The following is a 17,448-nucleotide window of genomic DNA, read 5'->3' as shown; positions in this document are numbered from 1 at the left end:
TAGGTACCTACATGTGAGAATGCCAATAGCAAGTATTCATGTGAAAATCGATTATCGCTCAAGCAGATCATATTTTAAATAGAGGAAATGTTAATTCGAGGAACTGTATTAGGTACCTACACACGGAGACAGAATGACCCACTCGCACACACAACATGGAAACATCGTACAGCCTCACGGAATAGGTACGGATCAATCGGACACAGAGCAACATCGCACTGATAATCAAGTCCTCATGAATACAGAAATAAATACTTAATTAAACAAAACAATGGCTGTACAGTATAACAATTAATAAACAAACATGATTCATTTAACGGTACTTAAAGAAAGGCATGGAGTACGCCATGATTCAGATATCGTAGTTTATGCAAAATCAGCAAAATGTAAATAATATCAAATTGCGGCAAGAAATTCAATGATTAAATAGCTAGTACAAGAAAGAATAAAATGGTTACTACCTACCTGTAAATACACCTTCAAAACACCACCACCAAAAATAATCAAGAATAAAAAAAAACCGGGAAAGCGTGTGCCTTCCATCGAACTCGTCGCCATCTTCTTCATTCCTCTAGCTTAGCTTCGTTACGAAAATCCCCTAGCATCTGCGCAAAACGGTCGATTGGTTATATACAGAGCACATTATATTTTTGTTTCAGATGTAAGCCCATCAGGGTGGATTATCACAGTATAAATGCGATCTAAAGAAATTACTATGGTTCTAAATCTACCGGAACCATAAATTGTTTTTGTACACTGTATCCAAGATAAGCCGGGTGTCTATCATGGTGATCTCAGAAACTACATCAGGGACAGTACACAAGAAGACAGGTTTTAAGAATTAGCATTGAAAGGGGACCTTTTGCCTATTTCGAAACCGAGTTGCAGTCCTTTGAAGTTTAGAAGACGCGCGTTTCTGCGTTAAAGTATGGCCTTGTTGTTTGTCAAATAGAATTCAGTACCTACGTAATAGTTTGGGGTAGCAGCTTTCATTGAAGTTGTCCTCTTGTGTAAACGGGATAGCCATTCGATTCATCGATCGTATATATGTTTAGTCAGTTAATTCAAATTTGAAAAAACCAACGTTTCTGCAACATATTTGAAAGAAAATTTAAGAACAAGTTAGTGCGTTACGTTATCTTCTTTCGAAATTAGTGTTTCTGGGTGCCGGGATTTTTTTTAATTGGGATTTGTAACCGAAAACTGTAATTTTGTTTGTGTGAAATCATGCAAATCGTGTGTTTATTCAAACCCTTTACCGTCTCATGCTTAATTATAATAAATTTTGTTGATTCATACCCACAGTTTACCTCAGGTGTGTTTATGATCGCTTTGGAATTTGATCTTCGCCATCGGCTGCTTTAGAATCTGGAATTTGAAGTAAAATTTGTTGTTGTGCCGGGATTCGGAGTTGTTCTGGGAGTAGAGAGTTTATGGTTCACTTTGATCGGGCCATTGCACACAGCAAGGTATTATGGAATTTTAAATTGTTAAGAAAAGAATGTTACACATTGATATAACTTATCAACTGGTATAAGGCACATATCGGTAAGGGAGAGGATTTTGGTGGCATTCTACTGAACGCCAATCAAAGGTAACGCACATTAAAGGAAAAGGATATTTGTGGCGCCATTGCTTTTTTTTCATACGTTAAACCTGCAAAACATAAACCAGCTATACAAACCAATATTTATTTCGTAACAATAATAAAATATGCACATACAAGCATTGGAATGTTTTAGAATAAACAGATAATATAAATATTCATAAAAATACATATGTCCTTTAAAAGATTTCAAAAATAAAAAATTTTGATCAATACGCTATTTAAGTATATAAGTACATTATAACATTGTAGTTGTCTTTCATCATAAAAAAAAACGATAAATTAAATGTGATGTTTAAACTGGGATTGTGTCACATTTATACTTGTTCGAGTAGCGGAATAATCATTTTATATCACATCCAGGTAACGAGAAAAGGAAAATCTTTTGGTCCAAAGGTATAGCCTCTATAAATCAAACAGTGTGCTACAAAATAAGTAGATTTAGGTCCGGTTTTTCTTTAGTCAGTAAAACTTATTTGATGGGAATATATTTGTTTGCATGAAAATTAAAGGTCAGTTTTTCATGTTACTTTATTTGACCGTTACTTTTCATGAAAACAAAGCACACAGAAAGTCATTTAGCAGATAATATTACCAGACTGTTGGTGTCCAGCCCAAAATAAGAAACGGTAAATAAATCAATTGCAATATGGAATGTAAACTTGGGGATGGATTGCTAATTAATTATAAGTAATGCTGACGAATGAAAGAAATACGAGACAGATTGAATAAATAAATGTAGATTAAGTAAAATTTGATCACAATCTCTTCGTTAAAAAAAAAGTATTACATCGCTGTACGACTAGTGCCCCTAGCTGGAAGAGAATTACTTTTGGCCGGCAATTCCTTGGCGTGCGAGTGGGCGACGACGATACTTAGACATTGTACCCATTCTTCGGCGTTTTTACCGTCCTTCGGTTTTAGGATCAACGACTGGTTGCCCGTAAAGATTTCGAAGGCCTTCGGTATGTTTCGGGCGCCACGGGATACCTTTACGGATCTTATTTGATTTACGTCGATGCTTTCACCCCCGCTCTAAAACAAAGTTAGATCCATTTTTGACTTGCTGCATATAAACTACATAAAAAATGGGTTTTTAACGATACACGCTTCTAAAAAACGCGGACAAAAGTTTGTTTTTAAAATATTCCATTGAATGTACATTGTACAGGATCTAAAATGGATCGTTCTTACGAAAAAATTCAAGAAGAAACACAATTTATGGAATTATTGGCGAATCCCAAACGATTCATGTTCGACATTGTTTAATTGAAAAAAATTGTGCTCCTCACTACCACCCCTTTTCGTTTATTGTTGTGTAAATGACATTATGCTGACGTTTTTATTGATATCAACACTTATAATATCGATGGGTCATCCTGTATAATGTGAATTTCAATTTTTTTTTAAGATTAAATGTGGTCGCTAATTTCGATTGAACACAAATTCGATCATAGTATTTGAATTTTGTATCAAGAGTTATTAGATGTTTAATTTTGTTTCAACAATCGTCTTGTATTTTGTTTGCTTTATTGTTCAGTAAAATTACGTTTAAAAAATTAAGGACATTTGGAAATACTTGCGAGTTTATCTCATTTTAAATCCGGTCATGCGATAAGAAGTTTGTTATCGCTGCGTTTTGGATGGGTAGAAGGGATAGGACATAGAGAAGGTGGGACCCACGCAGGAACCTATAGCGTCACGAGAGAAAAATACCAGGTCCTTGGGGACGCAATCTACACCTCGACTATCCCGGTTCGTGGGGGTACAAACAGTTTTGTTGCAAAACTTCGAAACCGTTCCTACCGCCTATCCCGACTAAGGGCAGGGTTGCATCCCTTGGTGGCGCTGTAACCGCTACTGTAGAATTTATGCGTATGTATTTAGATGAGTGTTTATCACACGTGAAGCCGCCCTACATGGTTTTCAAAATGCCCGTTAACATAGATTTATCCATCACCAAAAAGATCGAGAATCAAGATTACTTGGTGTTTGTGTTAGTGTGTCTCTTTCTATTCGTACAAAGGGTTAGGTTCAGTGTTTAGTATTTTGGTATTTATTTATGTGGGCGGGGTTTCAGCCAAGGCTGCTCTACCAACCCAACCCATCCACGTTAGAACCCGGATTTTGACATACTTAATTGTTACGCCCTGTATAGCGTCAATATTAAAATTTAGTTGTCCAATTCAGAAGCGTAACGGTTGTAAAAAATACTTACAGATCCTTTACATGATAAATGGGCGCCCGACAACGTAAAATACCTCGTCCTCCACCTCCGAAAGAGCTTCCACTTCCCCTTCTTCTCTTTAAGCTGCCCCTCTATCACAGGTTGAGTATCACCTGAAACATTTCACGATTATCGTGCTCCAATGATAATCGCTGGCAGTCAATCACCTCTTAAAAATCCCACCGCCCTCTCCGGATGGGCGCACAGAAAACAGCCCCACTGAAATTTAATGCCGTTCTCGATGTGACTGGACGAACCCCCGATGTTTCCGGGGCACAATTGGAAAACGTCGAAGAATCCCGAATGCCTCAGCTCGTTGAGCAGCATCTCTTGGTCCTTGGAGCACGGAAACGCGCTCGTTACAAGAGTCAAGAATGTCTTATTTTCGCACTTGAGCATGTCCCAGCAGTGCTTCAGGCTTGTGACGCTCGCGTCCCTCGAGCTTAGGGCGTGGGGCGATCGAGCCTTAAAACAAAGTTTGCATTACTGACGTTAACAACCCCTCGAACCAACTTGTAGCGCGATAAACATCAGGTGTATCCAGATGCGCGGATTCCTCGTTCGCATCGTGAAGAAGGTCTTCGAATACAGACAATGCTGGCCGCGAGCTTGACAGGCGAAGTGCAGTTTCGCCGATTTTTTGTGCCGCCTTTCTTCGATAGTGCATTTGGCGGGTGGGGGAATTTTCGAGGACACTTTATCCATGTAGATCTTAATTTTATCCAAGTGCTTTTCGCAGAAGTGCTGCACGGTGTCTCTCATCGGGTACGGTTCGAAAACGCTCATTCTTTGAGAGGCCGCCCCTTGGTTCGCGTTTACGATTGTCACGCTTGTATTATTCGCTCGCCTCGTTGTGACAGTACTGGGACCGCTGATATTAACGTGACTGCTTCCATTGTGATTAACAATGGAATCATTCACGGAAACTTGATTGACACTCCCCGATCCGACGGGGATAGTTTGCGTGACGACGTTGTTCGAACCGATTACGGTACTCGTTAGCACGGAAACTTGACCGCTCAAAATCGGGCCATTGTATACCGAACTCACGGTGACCGAATTGTTTGCTATGCTTGATGCTTGAGAACCCGATTGGATTGGATTTATGGTTATCTGTGTTGGAAAGATAAGTAGATGTGGTTCTTCGACCTGCCAAAATAACCCGTTTTCGGCTGATATACGCGAAACGTAATTTTACAGAAATAGTGTTGAACGGACCCGCCAACTCCAAGCAAATTTGTATGCCGACAACTAGTCATTTTGGCAGATGTGCAAGACCTTCACAGAACAGAAACATAAATGGCGCTAAATTGTCACTGATTACAGCGTTTCCCGTGGTTGTACGGAGAACTATTTATCGCAGACTCAAATATTTTTTTGCAAAACCTGTAATTTTGCTCGTTACAGGAAATATTTTTACCGTCGATTTTGTACGTACACATGGTTTTACACATGCCAATTTTGACTTTTGAAAGATTTAAACTAAGAACAAGTTACGTGACCGTAAAAAGGGTTGTGTGGCGGATTGTAACGATAAAATATCAAAAAGGCATCGTTTCCCATATTTTGAAACAGATTGTTTTGTGCTTGAAACGCGAAGAGGGTTGAAATGTGCTGTTATTTCTCCCCTATCTATGCAAGGTATGGAATTTATAAATTACCAACAGTTTACCTATACTGCCTATACCTGCAGAAGGGTGTAGACTTGAGTTTTATCTCTATATATAAAAATGAACCCCTGTTTCTTCTGGTCACGCAATAACTTTAGAACGACTTTACCGATTTCATTCATCTTTTTTTTTTTAGTTTTCTAATACTGTGTAGAAGGTTCTTACGGCAAGAAAAACTAAGAAAATCGCGCAGAAAATTGGAAAATTTGAGAAATATATAAAAATGAACCCCTGTTTCTTCTGGTCACGCAATAACTTTAGAACGACTTTACCGATTTCATTCATCTTTTTTTTTTTAGTTTTCTAATACTGTGTAGAAGGTTCTTACGGCAAGAAAAACTAAGAAAATCGCGCAGAAAATTGGAAAATTTGAGAAACCTTAACGACTATTTAAACATCGCGCGTTTGACGGTGCGGCAGCAATTGTTTTAACAGCTACATCGATCGGCACATAGTACAATAAGACAAGGTATGCCTATAACTATACGCAGATGACCTTTTTATCCCAATGACGTCGCAAGAATCACCGCCAAGTTTGAAAATGCTATACGCTTCATACTTGAATTAGAAGTGCCATTGCAATTACTCAATTAATTTGGTTGAGTAATCATACTGAATGCATCTCGGAATGCATTTAGATATAAATATAAGGCAACAGAAAAGCTAAACGTACCACTTAATATACTTATTTCAGAAATTTAATCAGCCTTTTAAGTTTTTTTTATTGCCGCTAGAGGTCTCGTCCTTATTTGAAAACGCTAATATAATTTTTACTTTTTTTACTTACATATTTTATTGTAACTTTAAATATTTGTATTGATAACATGCAATAATTGATGCTTTGTAAGTTTAATGTGAGAAACTTGACGCAGTTGACATGGATTGAACAAATCTTATCACATCCGTAAAGGGGATACACTTTTATTAACTGGTGGACTACACAAACCCCATTACTTTATTGAACGGTAGAGCCAAGTTATCCCAATGACGTCACGCATAGGCATACCTTGTCTTATTGTACCATTGTACCATGGATCGGCATATACCTATCCGTCAAAAAATTAATTTGTGTGCTGTCAATTCGATCGGAAAGTTTATCCAGATTTCAGTGAGTTTTTTTAGAAATGTCGATGTTATTTCACCGCAATCACGCCTTTTATATTAAAAGTTTTTTTGGTAAGTGTTAATAGACTAAACACGTGGTATACATAGTTATACAGAAAAACGAGGGAGTTAATTTCTATTTTCAGTTGAATTTTAGTTTTTGCAAGATGCTACTAATTAGCAGTACCAACATAACATGGTACCAACTTAGGTCGCAGAATTTGAAATCCTACAAGTCAAACATACAGTGGCACCACGCTCAGAAAGTCCCTGACAGGGCGTGTCCAAGGGCGCTAGAAATGTAGACCGTACATTCTGGTGCAAAATTTAAAAACACTTTAAGGGAATTACATACCTTATTAGATCGTAGATCCAAGCGTCTTGAAAAAGATGAGTTGGTATAAAACTACAGACGGAAAACGTAAAATAAAGCAAATACAAAAAGCAAAGTGTAAACTAAAATAACGTGAAGCGTCAACTGTCAAAATGGAATAATTAATAATTAATTATGGCGCGGAATGTATCGCGTCGTTTTGCAGACTTTCTATACCTTTTAGATAATTCAACAACTTCCACCCTCGCTTCTCAAGTAACAAGTAAGCACCAGAATCAAGTTGGCATTTGTTGTCAAAAACTTGTGTGACAATTTGCTGAAACGGTTTTATTACCTCTTGGAATAAAAAATTTAGTTCTATACTTCATTCATTATAAGAAGGTAGTAGATGGCGCTGTGTTTGAAGATAAACACACACAGGAAAAATATAAAACGGCTCCAAATTATTGTAAAGTAGAAATATCTAGCACCGCAAAAAGAAATAAATCTTTGACATTAACAGCTAATGACATTTCAACAGTTTAGTTCGCAACAGAAACTACCAGCTTGCAAAATTTGCTACTCGTTTTATGTTTCAGTGTAATACTGACTCGTGTTTTAACCAATCACACTGAAAGTCAAAGTTTCCCTATGCTTTCTACCGCTACCTTCTTAAAATGAATACAGTATAGATATTTTTTAACAAAAATATGTAGTCCAAACAGCAATTAAAACCAAACATTTCGTACGACAAATCGTTATGTAAGGATCTTCTGCAAAGTGTTAACATCTACAAACCGTAAGTTCCACTCACTTCTGAGTTTTATATGTAATTTGTAAACATGTAATTTAAGTTCTCTGATGTGTTAAATAATGTAATGTGATTGTATCTAAATACACTTTAATTTAACAACTGTGTATTCTTTATCGATATTTATGATTTATATCGAATTTGGGAAATTACTTCATGACTTTAGAAGCTGGTCACCAGATGGCGCTACTCTGATTTTGATGCTTTAGTTCACAGTACACCCACCAGGGTCCGCCAAAATACCATACAAATTAAAGTCACTAAATATAGAAAGTACCGCAATCCATTGGGCTCGTGTGTTAGAGAGAGAACGCATGATTTTTGCCCAAAAATGGCGGAAGTTACCAGATTCTAGTAACTTTAATGTTAGGGATTGTTCCACCTGTTTGGAGATATCTGTATATATTTTTATAAAACATGACAGTACTATGAAGTTAGGTTATAAAAAATGACAGCTATTCAGATTTTATTTGTCAATTTTTTTAAGTTGGCAGCAAATTTGCCCAAAAATGGCGGATGATTGCGGTACTTTCTATATCTAGTGACTTTAGGGAAAATTAAAGTCACTAGATATAGAAAGTACCGCAATCATCCGCCATTTTTGGGCAAATTTCCTGCCAACTTAAAAAAATTGACAAATAAAATCTGAATAGCTGTCATTTTTTATAACCTAACTTCATAGTACTGTCATGTTTTATAAAAATATATACAGATATCGCCAAACAGGTGGAACAATCCCTAACATTAAAGTTACTAAAATCTGGTAACTTCCGCCATTTTTGGGCAAAAATCATGCGTTCTCTCTCTAACACACGAGCCCAATGGATTGCGGTACTTTCTATATTTAGTGACTTTAAGATACGTAGAAAAATGATTTATTTCCCAAAATATACCCAACAAACATGCATAAAAAATGCATACATCGCAATCTTGCATGATTTTGCATCATGTGATGAAGCGCTAGCTCATAAACTATGACGGGTGGGGAAAGGGGAACGTCTCTTAAAGGAATTGAATGTAAATTCGATTTAGATTAACCGATTTTCATATAATTGGTCTTGACAGAAAGAGCTTTCACCGCGGGATAGTCTTTTTAGTAAAAGCGATGGGTATAACAAGACAACTAACACAATAAATTACCTCTTAACTTTTGTACTACTTTTCTGATGATCCTCATCTGCCCAACTACGTTAATAAAACGAGAATCATTAAGACTAACATTTACAAATCGTAAACGAAAGTAACTTACTTATGATGTGCCTCCGATTTCTTTTTTTCGCGTCTTTTCTTATGTTTTTCCAATTCCTCCTCGGAGTCAGTTTCAGATAATTTCGAAGTAAGAAGCTTATCTTTACGCCACTTCGCTTTTTCCTAAACGCAAAAAAAAAATAATTTACATTTTTTGGTGCAGTTCCAATGTATTTAGGGGTAAAAACAATAATCAAAAGCTAATCGAACCTTATCTTTAGATTTTTTCTTTTTTGTGCGGTCACTATCTCCATCATCTGATGAAGTGGAAGTTTTTCCCTTAAAAATCGACACAAAAATTAACTTCATAATTCATCAGTATACATATAACAGCAAAATGTGAGTCACACATACATGCACATGGAAGGAACTGGCAAGAACTTTAAAGAAGAAAATAATTAGTAACACTGAATTAAATTCTGCATTTCGGAAAAAAATAGTGAAGCTGTATTAAATAAAAAAAACCCTACCTTTAAAGTAGAAATTGTTAACACAAGAACACCATTTTCTTAAAACTGGCGACGCCACAACAAGTAACTCAAAAGTTCTAGTGCTTTGACCCAATTACTTATTCTAGGAATTTTGAAAGCACCTTTGTACATTGTATTTGCAGAAGATATATTAATGTAGGTATTAGATGTTTGTGAGTCTGTTCCAGCCCAGAAACCTTATTGGTTAAGAGGCGACTGCAAGGATTATGTGCATCGAACATGACTTAAAAAACCTTATGAGTTTGATACCAGCAATTTACTGTAATTAAACTTTATTGCCACATATCATATTATTACAGTAGCGCTGTATGTAAAACCTCACAATATTTGTCAGCACAGCATTTTTAACATTTATTCATTCACAATTGCATGTGAAACCAAAAATATAGTACCGATTTTGCAAAACTGGTCACGATCTTTTACAGCAGCATTTCCTGGCAGTTCATTAATCACATAATTCACACAGACGCCTCATTTTACATCCACAGTGTTTGAAGCAGTAAACAAGCAGCAACCATACAACGAGCACAGCATTTCTTATAATTACTTTATTAGTACTGATTATTATTGCATTATTTACAAAAAAAAACTGTTACGATATTAAACAAACCTTTTTTTCAGACTTCTTTTTCTTCTTACTATCGCTCTCACTTTCGTTGTCAGAAGAATGTCTGCTCTATAAAAAAATATGCGATTTTTAAATTTAGAATCAGTTTTCTGTTCAGTTGTTCACGTGGCTTAGAAAATTGCATAATTATACAGGGTGTCCTCGATCAATTGGAAGTGCATAGATTACTTTTGTTCACTGAAGAAAGAGATTAGGTAAGGACTCTAGACGAATGTTCAGACATAATATAATCACACAAACGTTAACGTTTCGTTTTTTTTCGAGAATGTTATAGTCCTTGAACACTATTAACTTTATTATTATTGCAGCTACAAGTTGGTTAAATTAGGAAACATGAAGCATTTTTCTCACGATTACAACGGTCAAATCGGAAAAACAATTGTATAACATCAGGTTTAAACTGAAACTAAAGGAACTAGAATTAATTAAGGTTTGTAACCTTTTTTACGTTAAAAATGGTTTAACAGCTATGTTACTAATAGACATCAAGAAGTGACACACAGCACACATTATATAAACTTTTAACAATAAAAAAGGATGTACCTCAAGATAGTGTGCTAAATGTATGTAATGGCGGCGGAAGAGGAAGTGACAGATGTAAGTGCTCCTACGAAAAAGTGTAAAAAGTGCAAGATCGTGCCCGCGAATGGTGTGAAATGTATTAACTGTGGATCTGCAATGCATCCTGGCTGTGTAAAGTATTATAGTAATATCACGAAAATTGACGATAAGCACATAAATTGCTGTGGTGATAATGACGCATCCTCTGTTAAGGTGAGCCCAACTAATGAACTTACGAGTACACACACAGACCAACTACATTACATGAACATTGTGCTAAAACACAAAGACGATATAATTGAATACCAAAAAAAACTAATTCAATCATTATATGATCAATTAGCGTTACAACAGAAAGTTAATGAAGTGTCTTTCGCGAAATCGGACTGCGTAGCGACATCTATGAAGGAAACGTTTAAACACAAATCTAATGCCGCACCAACAATAACAAAATTATCGCAAAGTCAGCAAATATCAAACAAAAGGTCACATATAGATAATAAACCCACCTATTCCGAAATAACGAAAAACCCCAATCAAGGTGAGAAACTGCAGCAACTTATTCATATCAATAGTGATGTGAGTGATAATAACGTTAATAGACCACTGTCAATTAACACCCAAACTAAAACCCAGCCGATCAAATCTCAGTTACGCAATAAAACTACAATTGGGAACAAAGTGGAAGAGTGTGCCATATCGGCCGTAGAGGCGCGACACTCAGTTTTTGTATCACGACTTGCACCTTCCACCTCCACGGAACAAATCAAACATCATCTAAAAAACCAAAACATTCATTGTTTAGATGTCGAAAAACTAGAGATACAATCCGCGAATATTGCCGCTTTCAAAATAACGATACCTGTTTCAGAAAAAAGTAACATCTATAAATCCGACACTTGGCCCATGCACACTATAATCCGGCCCTTTCGTGTGCCACGTAGAGAACCGACTAAACAGGAACGAGTTTAACCACGCAGCCAAAAAGTCACCCCATAACGTAAAAATATTGCACCTAAACATTCAATCGCTCTTAAACAAATTAGCTTATCTCGAAGCAAATATCTCTGAGCACAATCCTGACTTTCTATGTTTAACCGAAACATGGATCAGCGAGGAAGCAATGGATGCTGTGAAAATAACAGGATACTCAGTTGCGGCGGTCTATAATCGCACTGAACGTATTCATGGAGGCTCCATAATTCTAATCAGAGACGAGATTAAATTCAAAAATTGTTCACAATTAAGCAGGTTCAATGTTGAAATGCACTTCGAATCCGCGTCTACTACTGCAATAATAAACGAGAAAAAAATATGCATTATTGTCATATACAGGCCACCGAATGGAAACGTGAACCTGTTTTTTACTAATCTAGCGTATTTGCTCAATATTGCAGTCACAGCTAGTGATTACCTTGTCCTCTGTGGTGACCTCAATATAAATTTATTATCAAATTCTATTGAATCAAAGATCCTAATAGATTTGTTCGATTCATATAATTTAACAAACAAAAATAGCACACCTACAAGGATAGCTATGAATAGAAATAACATAGTCTCTCAATCGGCTATTGACTACATGGTAACGACAATTCCTATGGAATACTATGAGTATGAAACTATTGATCTCAATCTATCAGATCATTTAGCCAATCTAATAGTAGTTACGGGCAGTATATTGTCAAGTGCGGATAACGTGGGCGTGGAGGAAGCGAGAACCACAAGACGACGCCACATGACAACTTCCAACCTGGATAATTTCAAATCAGCTCTTCATCAAGTGGACTGGAGTACATTGGATTGTGCCAATGTTGACTCTGCGTTTCACACATTTCTCGAAACATTCCTGTGGCTTTTCCACCAAACATGTCCCATCACGACTACAACCGGAAGTCGAAAACGAAACAGTACATCTACACCATGGTTTACCTCTGAATTAGTAAGAATGAGAAATGAATTAAAATCTCGTTTCTCACTACTAAAAGTTACAACTTACACTCAGATAAACGTCGCTCTATATAACTTGGCAAAAAGAGAATACCGAAGAAAAATTAAGCAGACCAAACAGAATTATTACAACAATATTATAAGCAACGCGCAAAATAAACCGAAAACGCTATGGAAGATAGTAAACCGAGAGACAGGTCGACAAAAAAAGAGACATAATATCGCTCTCTCCGAAGACAACACTCTAATTACTAACCCCCAACAAATAGGTCACATGTTCGGTAATTACTTCGCCTCAGCGGCATCAGATCTGACTAAACACCGGTTCGGTGACAAACCTACTTCCACAGTCACATGCTCAAAAATCAGTAACTGTCGCTCATTGTATGTCTATCCTGTAACCCAGGACGAAGTTACCCGAGCGTCCGAGTCTCTAGCAAAATCGTCCTCGTCAGGTGAAGACGAAATAACAGTGAAGGTACTGGATCATGTCTTGACTTCTATTCTACCGATCATAACTATGCTATATAATGAATCTCTTGCTCATGGGATTTTTCCTAGTGCATTAAAGACTGCGCGCGTAATAGCTGTATTCAAGTCAGGAGACCCTACAAAAATAGAAAACTATCGCCCTATCTCATTGTTGAGCGTCTTTTCGAAATTGTTGGAAAAAATCGTTTATAACCGAATAACCTCATTCGTCAACAAATTTAGCATCTTACCGGCCAGCCAGCATGGTTTCCGACCTGGGAAATCTACAGAAAGCGCTACCTTCGATCTACTTACTTTCATCTATGAAGAACTCGACAAGAAAAAGTATATCTCTGTTCTATTTTTTGATATCAGTCGAGCTTTCGATACGATTAATTGCGAGAATATCTGCTATAAACTTCAGAAATTAGGGATTAGAGGTCCAATGCTGATGTGGATAAAATCGTTCCTTTCAAATAGGCAACTATATGTGGACATCGAAGGTGTTAAATCCGACAAATTTGATGTTACCTTAGGGGTCGCTCAGGGTTCAGTGTTGGGCCCGCTATTATATTTATTGTACGTAGCAGATTTGCCAAATCATGTGACAAGTGCGAAGGTGATCAGCTATGCCGACGACACAACCATCGTTATATCAGCGAAGACCCTAGAGTGTTTAACAAGTACTATTAAACATGTGGACGAGGAATTTCATTCCTGGTGTAGTGCTAACAAACTTGTATTAAATGCAAATAAAACTGTGTGTGTGAACTTTGGTAGGGCTAAGCAAGAGCTCGAAACTTCAAGTGTTAGTCTAAATACTAAGTTTTTAGGGATTTTGATAGATGACGATTTGTCATGGGACCAACATATTAAGAATGTGTGTAAAAAACTTAACAGGGCTTATTATGTGTTACGAAACTTGAAATCATGTCTTGACATAAATTCATTAGTTACTGTGTATTACGCGCTCGCATATCCTCATTTAGCATACAACGTTGTTGCCTGGGGGGCAGCTGTCGACAAAAACAGAGTCTTCATCCTACAAAAAAGGATAATGCGATTAATTTTTAATGTAAAACCGACAATTTCTCTTAGGAATGTTTTCATCAATAGGAAAATTTTATCATTTCCTAGCATTTACATATATAAGCTTTGCATCTTCGTGAAAATGAATAGTCATATTTTTCATCCATTAAATGCTAAGCATGACTATCATACACGCAACAATGAGATACTTACCATACCCTACCATTCCACAGCGAAGTATGAAAGGGGTCCATATTACAATGCAGTTAAAATGTACAATGCACTCCCTTTATATATTAAAAACATCACAAACATTAAGAAGTATCGAACGAATCTAAAAAAATACTTAGTCGAACGTTGTTTTTATTCAATGAGTGATTTTTAATTGTAACATGTCCTTTAGCATTTACACTGTTCCTAATTGACTTTTTAAAATTTTAAATGTCCATAAATGTTTGAATGTATGACGATGTCTATGTCAAGGTTATGCGTGATCACAGACAATAAAGTTATTATTATTATTAAATCCAATTTTATTTTCAATTTTTACCAAAGCTCTACCATAGTATCACTGAATCTAATTAATAATAATAATAATACCCTAAACAGCATCACTGACTCACATGACACACGACACACTGTAATATCTCCAGCTCCACCTTTAACCCAAGTAACCATACAAATACAAGGACAGATCCACCCAATAAAGTTACACGTCCTAGCACAGCTAAAAAACACAAAACTCTTTCTACTCAGAAACAACGTTATCACAACCTACTCGTAGTCAACCCAAACAACCCCTTTCACAATAAACAACGCCACTTACTTCAAATGTTAAATTTGCAGGATTTTTTTTGGTTAAAATTTGCACTTTTTGGAAAAAATGACCATTTTTCGAAGTCAGCTCACATTTTATCAGACCTACAGCGCTGCGCTTGGCCTCAAATTATAGCAAATTTAATGATTACGAAATGTTTTGCCGAAAATTTCGCGGTTTTTCGGGCTGTAAAGCTTTTACCTTGGTTTTTGTGAGCGTTTATTTGCATAAAATAACACCTTACACCTTAAACACTTTTTTTGTGCACAGATTTAGAGTATGAGTGGGCTCCAAAGTGGCGGGCCAGTCTGCTATCTAATCAAGTACTGTGCTTAGCGTATTCTTGTTTGACGGGCTTCCCCCACTAAGCATAGTTTTCGTGCTACCTGACGAATAGTAAAACCAGCAGAACGAACGATGCAACAGCAGCATCAACAAGCATTTATTTACCTGTAACTATTGTTTTGTATACAGGGTGGGCCATTAGTGCATGGGTGGAAGATTGTGGGTGTATTAACACGCATACTTAAAATTCATTGTGGGGGAATGTTGAAAGACCCTTCAGGCTATAACCAAACGAAATTGCAATTGTTATACAGGGTGATTTATATCAAAGTTACATTTTTTTAAATGGAACCGCTTGTATATTAGTACATATTTCGATTCCTTGGTCCATTTTTAGTGTGACTTTGTGTATTACACATGATATCTAAAATGAGTAGTTTAGCCGCAATTCATCGTTTTTTCAAAAAGTAGATGTCCAGTAAAAATTGAATATCGCAGTTATCATAAAACTTAGAAGGTCGTGACTGTGCAGTGGCACTAATCATGACATGTACTAACATACACCAAACGGCTAAAGTTAAACTTCTTTTGTGTTAAAAGATATCACTCCGTCAATTTTCACAATTTCAATCAAAGGTAACTTGATTTTTTTAAATGGAACTGCAAAGTTTTTTTATCGCATCAAACGTAGGATTTGAACAATATAAACATGTCGATATTTATCTTACATACTTTTTATACAATTGCTAATAATTCACAATGTTTTTGGATTTCCAAAGCTGATTAATATCATAACAGCACTAAGTATTTCCTTAACTATAAAGGTTATGATAAAAAATTAAACATGAAAGTTTCTCATTTCAATAGGACAAACAAATGATGTTAAACTGAAATTCATGATAGTAATTATTGGCATAATGAGATCATGGGAGCCATATTAGATTTTTATATTAAAAGTAGATTTTAGTTAATTTTCATAATTATTTATTAGTTACTCTTGGGTTACTAGTTAAAAACCAAGTACCAAATTTTTGACAGAACAGCTTCCTAGCTTAAACCAAAAAACGTTCTTCGTATGATTTCTTTTACTTTTCTTTGTGTCTATTACCAACACTTATTACTAATAAACCATTTATTGTAAAGTCAGTAAACACAAAAAGCTAACTTAATCATTTGAAACGTAAGAATAAAAATGGCATTTTCCAACTTATCCTATAGGTATAGGATACCTACCTAAAATGATTTAAAACGTCGACATTTGATGAAATTTTAACATGTCCAAAAAACTACTAGGACAATTAATTTAAAAAGTTGGTATGAATACCAATTTGCATTTTATTTTGCTATCATTTTTCAGTTTGCTCAACCGAAATACAACACTATGTTCGTCATAGCGTTAATGATGGCAAACAATTGATTTTGTTTAGATCAGTAATAGCAAAGTTACCCAAGCAATCCCGCGATTTGGGACTCCCTGTATATGTACAAATACGTACCTTTTGTTTCTTTTTCTTATCGTCATCGCTGCTTTCATCATCTGAGGAACTAGAACGCTTTGCCTAAAAACAAGAATTATACCATCGTTAATGTTTCTTAAGCACACACCTTTTTCTTCTTTTTTCTCTTTCTCTCATCGCTTTCGTCATCTGTGGACTGGAGAAAACAGTTGATGTAAAATAAACTGACATTAAATGATCTAACCTGTTTTTTAGATTTTTTCTTCATGCCATCATCACTACCACTTTCATCATCCGACGAATTGGAACGTTTCTCCTAGCAAATGAAAATTAAGCTGTATGAATCACAAGTAATGGCTTACCTTCTTATTTTTTTTCTTCTTATCATCATCACTGCTTTCATCGTCTGATGAGGTTGAACGCTTCGCCTACGAAAAATTTAAGTATTAAAGCTTTCTTTTTAATAGTTACTCACCATTTTTTTCTTTTTCCTCTTTTTGTTATCATCACTTTCATCAGTTGTCTCCTAAAACATAATCAGATATAAAAAAAGTAAGCCAACCAGTTGAAGAAAAAACGAACCGGTTTCTTTGATTTCTTCGTTTTCTCAGTCTCGCTACTTTCATCTGACGAGCTAGATCCTTTTGTTTTTTTCTTATTATCTTCATTGTCGCTTTCATCATCTGTTGCCTGCTAAATAAAAGGTGACACTAATGGCTAGTTGCAACGGTACAAACCTTTTCCTTGGATTTCTTCTTATCATTCCTACTGTTTTCATCTGCT

General features: G+C 36.0%; 2 protein-coding genes across 2 annotated transcripts in view; both read right to left on the bottom strand.

The window, feature by feature from the left end:
* Positions 1–1,680: 1,680 nt before the first annotated feature.
* On the bottom strand, positions 1,681–5,023 carry LOC116178925 (protein melted-like). The gene is made up of 5 exons (XM_031498585.1): positions 4,347–5,023; positions 4,001–4,298; positions 3,825–3,946; positions 2,437–2,641; positions 1,681–2,030 (listed from the first exon to the last, which is right to left on the bottom strand). The coding sequence occupies exons 1-5, from the start codon at positions 4,617–4,619 to the stop codon at positions 1,960–1,962; spliced, it is 969 nt and encodes a 322-aa protein (XP_031354445.1). The 5' UTR covers positions 4,620–5,023; the 3' UTR covers positions 1,681–1,959.
* A 3,595-nt stretch (positions 5,024–8,618) lies between these two features.
* Positions 8,619–17,448, bottom strand: part of LOC116178329 (protein FAM133-like) — a 9,955-nt gene continuing 1,125 nt past the window's right edge. The window contains exons 2-12 of the mRNA XM_031497795.1: positions 17,403–17,443; positions 17,248–17,355; positions 17,141–17,191; positions 17,028–17,093; positions 16,910–16,981; positions 16,814–16,861; positions 16,705–16,767; positions 10,081–10,146; positions 9,190–9,258; positions 8,981–9,102; positions 8,619–8,916 (exon numbers count right to left, since the gene is read on the bottom strand). Of these exons, the coding sequence (XP_031353655.1) occupies positions 8,868–8,916; positions 8,981–9,102; positions 9,190–9,258; positions 10,081–10,146; positions 16,705–16,767; positions 16,814–16,861; positions 16,910–16,981; positions 17,028–17,093; positions 17,141–17,191; positions 17,248–17,355; positions 17,403–17,443 (755 nt within the window). The 3' untranslated portion in view covers positions 8,619–8,867. The remainder of the gene's footprint in view (positions 8,917–8,980; positions 9,103–9,189; positions 9,259–10,080; positions 10,147–16,704; positions 16,768–16,813; positions 16,862–16,909; positions 16,982–17,027; positions 17,094–17,140; positions 17,192–17,247; positions 17,356–17,402; positions 17,444–17,448) is intronic.

This window comes from Photinus pyralis, unplaced genomic scaffold (assembly GCF_008802855.1).
Source record: "Photinus pyralis isolate 1611_PpyrPB1 unplaced genomic scaffold, Ppyr1.3 Ppyr1.4_LG8, whole genome shotgun sequence".
In the NCBI taxonomy this organism is placed as follows: Eukaryota; Metazoa; Arthropoda; class Insecta; order Coleoptera; family Lampyridae; genus Photinus; species Photinus pyralis.
Note: the sequence above shows the minus strand (reverse complement) of the source record. Positions and strands in the feature narration are given on the sequence as shown.